This window comes from Ceratotherium simum, chromosome 40 (assembly GCF_057802395.1).
Source record: "Ceratotherium simum simum isolate JZ-2026a chromosome 40, ASM5780239v1, whole genome shotgun sequence".
Classification (NCBI taxonomy): domain Eukaryota; kingdom Metazoa; phylum Chordata; class Mammalia; order Perissodactyla; family Rhinocerotidae; genus Ceratotherium; species Ceratotherium simum.
In genome coordinates, this window is record NC_141939.1 from 4,401,336 (window position 1) to 4,408,996 (window position 7,661).

General features: G+C 51.8%; 1 protein-coding gene across 2 annotated transcripts in view; it reads left to right on the forward strand.

Annotated features, from left to right (window-relative positions):
* Nucleotides 1-4,082, forward strand: part of CNNM4 (cyclin and CBS domain divalent metal cation transport mediator 4) — a 37,398-nt gene extending 33,316 nt beyond the window's left edge. The window contains exons 6-8 of one of the 2 annotated variants that reach the window (XR_015550314.1): nucleotides 989-1,170; nucleotides 1,479-2,401; nucleotides 2,897-4,082. Coding sequence is in view for 1 of the 2 variants with exons in the window: in XM_087426171.1 (XP_087282297.1) it covers nucleotides 989-1,170; nucleotides 1,479-1,676 (380 nt within the window). In the remaining variant the exon portion in view is untranslated. Of the gene's footprint in view, nucleotides 1-988; nucleotides 1,171-1,478 lie in introns of both variants that reach the window. The other variant, XM_087426171.1, reaches the window with a different exon arrangement.
* Nucleotides 4,083-7,661: the final 3,579 nt, after the last annotated feature.

Here is a 7,661-nt window from a genome sequence, read left to right on the forward strand (position 1 = left end):
AGCTAACTTAGTAGTTAGTAACTTAGTAGTTTAAGCAAATCAGCTTAATCCACTTCCTGTTGGTTTAAAACCAGCCAGCCTGCCTTCACAATTAACTTCTTCGTGCATGTCGTTGTTTTCTAAGTGTTCTCAAAAATAGGAGCTAACGATGTACAATAATATGTGCAGTTCCTTTTTCAAGATAAGGAGCCTGTTCCTTCCTCATTTGAGGTTGAGTCATTCCCCTTTGCTGGTTACAGTCAGCTGAATGGAGGCCTGTGCTGCCCCTAGTGGTGGGCAGAGGTGCCGCCACCATGATACCAGGCTTTGCCTCATGGGAGGGGGACTTGGACGAGCTCCAAGAAAACGCTGGAGTGGGCAGCCTGGAGCTCTGGGGCCTCTCGGGTCCCGTGAGAGGAACCTGCTGCCCCCGTCCCCCTGGCAGATGGGCCGACGTCTCATCAGACACGAGTGGGTGGGACTGTTCCACACAGAATAAGTCATGTGCAGAACACACCTTTGACCTCTTCAGAGCATTTTAAGATGTGAACAGGGTGTCATGTTGAGGGGTGTGTGTGTGTGCGTAGTGGGAGACTACCAGGTGTATATTCTTCCTTTTGATGTAATTTAAAAGTACGCAGTTTGTGTCCCTTGACACCAGCTGTTATTGGGACAAGGATAGCGCCTCGTCTGCCATGCTAGCATAATCATCCTGTTGCCCTTGACTGGCCAGTTGTTGTGGACATGAGGGGTTTTGTAGCCATAAACCTTCTGTGTCTTTGGTTTTTGTTTTCTGTTTTGTTTGTTCAATAGACTTTTTAATGTCACACAACACTTCTCAACACACTAACTCACTTGCTTTGATGGGGTCAGCTCTTCTGTTGTTAGAGCTTCTGTTTGTCCCTGAGAGCTGTTCCCGGTCCTGGTGGGGGCACCCCTCGCTGGGCGTCCGTGGGCTGAGGGGCACCAGGGCGGCTCCTGGCCTGACAGCCTCTCTCTCTCTCCACAGACCGCTCCCCCTCCCACTCCACCACCCTTAGTCGCTCAGCCTCCCTCAGTTACCCCGACCGCACGGATGCCTCCAGCACAGCTCCCTTGGCAGGCAGCAGCAACCAGTTTGGCAGCTCCATCCTGGGCCAGTACATCTCTGACTTCAGTGTCCGCGCGCTCATGGACCTCCAGTACATTAAGGTGAGTGCTTCCCGCAGCCCTCTGTCTGGTGGGTGCCGGCGTCCTCGTCTTGGCCGTTTGGATCACTCTGCCTGAGGAACCAGCAACTTCTTTCTTTCCTCCACCACACCCAGCACGGAGGGCCCAGACCTAACATGCGTGTCCTTCTTACTCTTCCCCTTTCTCTGGGCTTCTGGAGACTCCACCTGGTTACGTCCTCTCTTCTGGACACGCAGCCTCCATCCCGGCCGGCCCTGTGTCCCCAGGTCTGTGGTGGGGCTGGCCTCCCAGTTCCTGCTCTCTGTGAACCGCACCCCTTCCTCCTGCAGATCACCCGGCAACAGTACCAGAATGGGCTGCTGGCTTCACGGATGGAGAACTGCCCTCAGTTTCCCCTGGATGGCTGCACCATGTGCACAGAGAACTTGGCAGAGAAGCCCGAGCTGCCTGTGGTGGACGAGACCACAACTCTCCTCAACGAGCGTAATTCCTTGCTGCACAAAGCCTCGCACGAGAGTGCCATCTGACAGGAGGGCCCGGGGCCCCCCGCCAGCCCTGCGGGGGCCTCCCCAGTGGGCCCACATGAAGATAGGGAGCCTGTTAGGCCAGAAGGGGTGCAGATACCCTGTTTTACTGAGCAGCCAGATGGCCCCCATCCCGTGGGGGACCCGGCCTCTGACAGGACCTCTGAACAGCTCTGAGGTGGCAGCTGCCTGGCCCTGGACTGGTAGGGCAGGAGGCCAGCTACTGTGAGCAAGGCTGTTTTTTACTGAGAGAATTTCTGAACTAAGCTCATTGCTCCTCTTTTTAAATATCATTTGGGGAAGGGAAGACAGGGTTAAGGAACTTTAAATTTTTATTTTCCACAAAAACTGTAAAAGGGGTAGGGTTTCTCACCCCAGGAAGCAATAGCCATAATCTGCTCCCAGCCATGACCTTCTGGCTTGTGTCCCTGACTCAGGGAGCCCACTCTTCCTCCTTCTCCTCCTCCAGAGATGGGATCCCAGAGACCCACTGGAGAAAGGTTTTCTCTTGGGAGGAAGACAGTTCTTCCAGGAAGCAAAGAACGAAATAGCACTGAGAACAACTGCCTGGACACGTGCACTGAGGCTGTCTGACATCGCTGAGGCCAAGGGATTCTGGGTAGTTGTGATCAGGGACATGATACTCCCAGCTACAGAGAGGAGCACACCTACTCCTGTCAATCGCTGGATCCAGGAATTTCCTAGAACTCTGCTGATGTGCTCTCCTGGTGAGTTGGGGCTAGGCTGAGGACTCTCATCCCCCTCCCCACTGGTTTGCTTCATATCTGCCCGTTTGGACAACTCTCCCCTTGTAATAGGGCTGACTCAAAGCATTAGGCAGAGTCTCACACCTTTAAGATTGCTTACCCCTGCTCCCCGGGCCCTGCCCTCACTTTTACCAGAGGTTTGCCCCTAGGTGGGGAGAGCATCTACGTTAGAGGTGAATTGTCTAGGATACTCCTTTTGGTTCCAGGAGGGAACCTGGTCATGGGCATCTGCGTTGCTGGCAATTAATATCATCCCCCTCCCACCCCACAATGAAAGTCAAGTCTCAATCACTGACCCATAGACCCCTTCTTTCCAGACTCCCTACTTTTCATCCAAAAACCCTAATGCCTCTTGGGGATGGAGGACAAGAGGACATGTAGGAAGCCAACCTAAGCAGGTTCTTCATGCTCTTTCCTCTGGCTGAGGCTCACCTGACCTTGTTCACACACTTACAGAACCCAGGAAAGGAGGTTTTCACTGAAAAGTACACAGCTGGCAGCTCCGTTTCCCCTGTGACTGTGTAATCCTAGTGTGAGATGTCATCCTGGCCTTTGCTGAAGCTAGTGGTACTGGACCCTACGAGCTCCACCCACGTGAAGTCCTGCCCCAGCGCCCTTTCCCGGGGGTTGAATCAGGCCCTGCTGCAGAGCTCCAGGCTTCCTACTGTTGGGGAGGCTGTGGGACCAAGGTCCGTGCTGGCCCTTTTGTTGGGTGGAACAGTTGCTGGGGCCCGAGATCAGGCGAGGGAGACTCGGCACTCCTTCCGCCTGAGTGTGATGGATTCACTCCTCCACCAGTGCGTCTGTCAGCCCAGGTGCTTGCTCTTCAGGTGCCCAGAGAGTCCTAACTCTTGGGACCAGGAAATGTCTTGCACCAAGTATGCCTGCCCCCGGCCAGTTGAAAGTTTTCCCCAGTCACAGAATTTATTCCTAAAGTCTGGAGAGAAAGTGGTGACACCCATAGGTCCTCAGCCATAAGGAAAAAACACACCAGACCTTTGTTCCCTGTTGGGGGAAACCCCTTAGTTTTCTACAGGAGCAGCTTGCTTTCTGAGTCCACACAGGAGCTTGCAAAGCTGTGTTCCTGAGAGACCTGAGTGCCAGGTGGAGCACACCACGTTGGCCTGAACCAGGGGAGTGTGTGTGAAGTAAAAGCAGGTGCACACACTTCCACAGCTACCTCTTTGCACAGTTACTATCGACAGATGGTCCCTCCTCTCCTCCCTTCCCCTTTTATAATCACTTCTTGCAGAGGGTCATAATTATTTCCAAATATTACTGGTCCGATGACTTCCTCCTCCCAGTGCAATTTGTCACTTCCTATTCCAACCTCTGGTTCCTGGGCTGAGCCGTGCCCTGAAGCTGGCCCTCCTTGCGCGTCTTCCTGTGTAAGGGAGACCTTCGCAAATGGCCTCCAAATGGGTAGGCAAGTCACAGCCACCGTAGCAAATAACTCGTATTTATTTTGCATAAGATTTTAATTTGTATATTTTTGTGATTTATTTTGGCATTGTTATGAGTTTGACTCTCGGGGAGTTTTGTTGTTATGACTCTTGTGTCTTTTGTCACAAAACAATGATAATATTTGCTAAACAATATATGGAATTTATTTTTGATTGGTAATAAAAAATGAGATACGAAATCTTGGTGAGTCTGCCATTTGACTGTTCGAGTTCTGTCAATACTCACTGCCTGTCATAGAGATGGAAGTGGCTGTGGTTGGCTGTCACCTGTGACAGGGCAAGAGAGAGGTATTCTGGGACTGTTTAACAGTGAAAAGGAAGCAGAAATGTTATTTACAAAATTATATAATCAAGGCTGTTGTCACAGGAGCTAGAGCGTGCCAGCTGCTATGAGACATACAGGGCAAATGTGCTCAACTGCCGCATTCAGGAATCCTGTAAAATGGATGCCATGGGGTCTTCTGCCCGCAGGAACTGGAGGGAGCAGTTGGCATGGGCAAATTCCTCTCTCTCCCCCTGGGGGCTGGAGGAGAAAGGAGCTTGATCCGAAAGTGTGATCACGTTTTCTAACATGCAGTTGCCTTTTGTCCGTACTCATGGGCAGGCTGTGGTGTCAAAGTGGGAGCGCTCCTCCCCTGAAGAGCCGCCCGAGAGCGACCTCACTGCTTCCACTCTGAGGTTTCAGCTGTGCAGACTCCTGCGCTGCCCACAGGTGCCACGGCCACGGGCTCAGGCAAGCCAGGTTTAACAGAGCAGGCAGATTGGGGGGAATGTTTACAGAAAGGGAGGTGCTTGTATAGGCAGAGAGAGGACATTCCAGACAAAAGGAATAACTCACGCAGAAGCTTGTGTATCGGTGGGCAAGAGTCAGTTTCATCCATCTACCTGTTCCACGGCTATACTCGAGGTGACCCCAACCCCTCAATAAGCCCAGTGAGGAAGACCCCTCTGAGGGAGACAGTCACGCAAGGACCTTTCGATTTGCTGTCTCCTACACCTGGAACACTCCTCCCAGGTCTTGGTGAACCTCACCCCTTCACTTCATCTAAGCCTCTGATCAAATGTCACCTCCTTGGAGAAGCCTTCCCTGGTCACCCCATCTAAAACAGCATGGCCCTAATCCCTCTGTCTGTCCCCATATCTTGCCTTGTTTTTCTCCATAGCACTTATTGCCAGATATTAAAACACAGATTTATGTATTTTCTGTTGTCCCCACACTAGAACCTAAGCTTCGGGGGGGGGACTTTCTTATTCCCACGTAGTCCCAGCGCTAGAACAGTACCTGGTACATGGCAGGCACTCAATGCAGGAAATAGTTGTTGAATGAATGAGTGAATGGGTCTTACAATAAGGTAAGTACTGAATACTACTGGGGAGGAGCACGTAGCTCCCATAACCTTGACCCAACCTAGGCAAGATGGTCGAGGGAGACCAGCTAGAGGAAGTAACGTTTGCAGACTTGATAAGCAGGAATGAGCCAGTGAAGTCACACACAATAGTTATGGGTTTAAAACTCAAGAATAGGGGCCGGCTCCGTGGCTTGGCGGTTGGGTGCGCGCGCTCCGCTGCTGGCGGCCCGGGTTCGGATTCCGGGCGCATGCCAACGCGCCGCTTCTCCGGCCATGCTGGGGCCGCGTCCCAGGTGCAGCACCTGGAGGGATGTGCAGCTATGACATGCAACTATCTGCTGGGCTTTGGGGGAAAAAAAAAAAGAATAAATATTTAGATAAAACATGGAAATGTCTTGAACCAAATGACCAGTACTGAAAATGGCCCAGGGAGGGTCAACGAGGGACCTGAAGGTCAAGTGGCAAGTGTCTCCATTGATGCTGTGACTAACCAGGGGATGGGGCAAAGAATGGCACAGAGCCAAGGAAGAAGGCTGGTGAAGTACTGTTGAGGCCTCTATTGTTGGAAAGTCACTCTGCACGCAGCTTGGTTTGCCCTGTACTGGATTCTTTGTCCTTGAGTATGGACAGTTTAATGACCATTTGTGTTTTCCAAATGTGACCCAATTGTTCTTCTACTCCAAGCTTTTCCCCAAAAAACAAGGTATAGGTTGTTTTCCAAGGGAGCCTGAGACCAAGGAAAACATAACTTGTCAAAGGTCAGAGCCCTGTCTAAATCCATAGGGAGTTTTCCTGTCTTTCCTCTGGAACTGTTCTTGGCTAGTTAGTAACTTTTCAGGCACATGACTCCTTTCAAGCCTGTGATCCATTCTATCTCAATGTCAGCATTTTATCTAGATTTGGAGACACAAGTGAGAACTAAAGGGGCTGAATCCGTTATTTTCTTCTTCAAAGGAGACATGCTGATCCAGTGGAAAGGCTCAGTGGTGTCATAACTGCTTCTGCTGATGGCTTATTCTGTAATCTGCAAGTTAAGGCACACTACTCAAAGGGTGTAGCACCATCTGGGGTATAAAAACTGGAAACACGGAGATGTGGCTGGTCTAGTCACCGTGCTGAGTTTACAGTGTAGAAGAGACACTATTGCCATCCTTTTAAGAGTTTTTCACAAGAAATTTTTTCTTTTGGTCATTCACCATGGGTTTATTCATTTTGGCACATTACCTTCCACACAAACGTTTTCCTTGTGGCCACAGTGCCTATAGTCTTTTATATTATTTTCATGACATAGCAAATGTGTTTCTACAGAATCCTTACACAGATCGTTGTAAATGATGTGTATGAAGTCTTATCAAGGTCTACTTATGTTAGGAAATTTGAAAATACATAAAAGTGTAAAGAAAATACAAAAAAACAGTTAATCTGGACACCCATAGAGAAGCCTTGTTAGCAGTTTGTCTATTTCCTTCCAGCCACATAAAGATCATATATAATGGGTAAAAGAAATTCCACACTGTCAACGGACCATATTGTCTTCTAAAATAACTCTCCGATGAGGAGTCTCTTGAAGAGTTCTTGTTGGTCCTGTGGAGTTATTTTCCCAAGGATGATCTGCTAGAAGTGGAGCGACCAGACACAGTAATTCCTGACAGAGCTGCCGTCTCCTAATGGGGCTGGGATGGTGACGAGGGTATTAGGTCGCGTTGTAATCCAGCATCCATGCCGAGTCATGCTTCACCTTTTCTCCCGTAAAATATTAATAACACGAAGTTGCTGCGAGGATCCAATGACGTCGTGATTTCGCGCGTTTACATATTCACCATCCTCCCCGGCAGGAACGCAGGTTCCTTGAAGGCAGGGGCGGTGTCTCACGTCCCCAGGTCTCCAGACCTACAGCAGAGTGGGGCACGGTCAACAAGCATCTTCAATCATCCTTAGCTTCCCGACGCCCAGTCACCGGTCCTTCTTCCAGCCCGCCCTGCTCTTTAGGTCAGTGGCTCAAGGGGCCCTGCCCTAAGAAAACAGAGTGTCTCCCGGACACTGGAATCTCTTTCTGCAAGCCGCTCCGCTCGGCGCCCGCAGTCCCCAGCCAGGGACTTCCCAGAGCACGAGCCCGGCCGCCGGCGCGCGGGGACGGCCCGCGGGGACCAGACGCCCGCGGAGGCGGCCCAGCTCGCCGCTCTGCGTCCTCTTGTCCGAGGCCACCTCTCGCCCCAGCAGCCGCGGCCGAGCCCCGCGGGGCCGAGAGCCCCACGCCCCCGGCCCGCCCCGGGATCGCGCCGCCGCTTGTTTACTCCCCGGCGCAGCCTAGTCCGACCCTGGGGCCCGCCCCCGCCAGCCGCCTATTGGCGGAGGAGGCGCCCAGGCTGGCGACGATTGGCCGGGGGAGGCGGCGGGGTAGGCTGCACG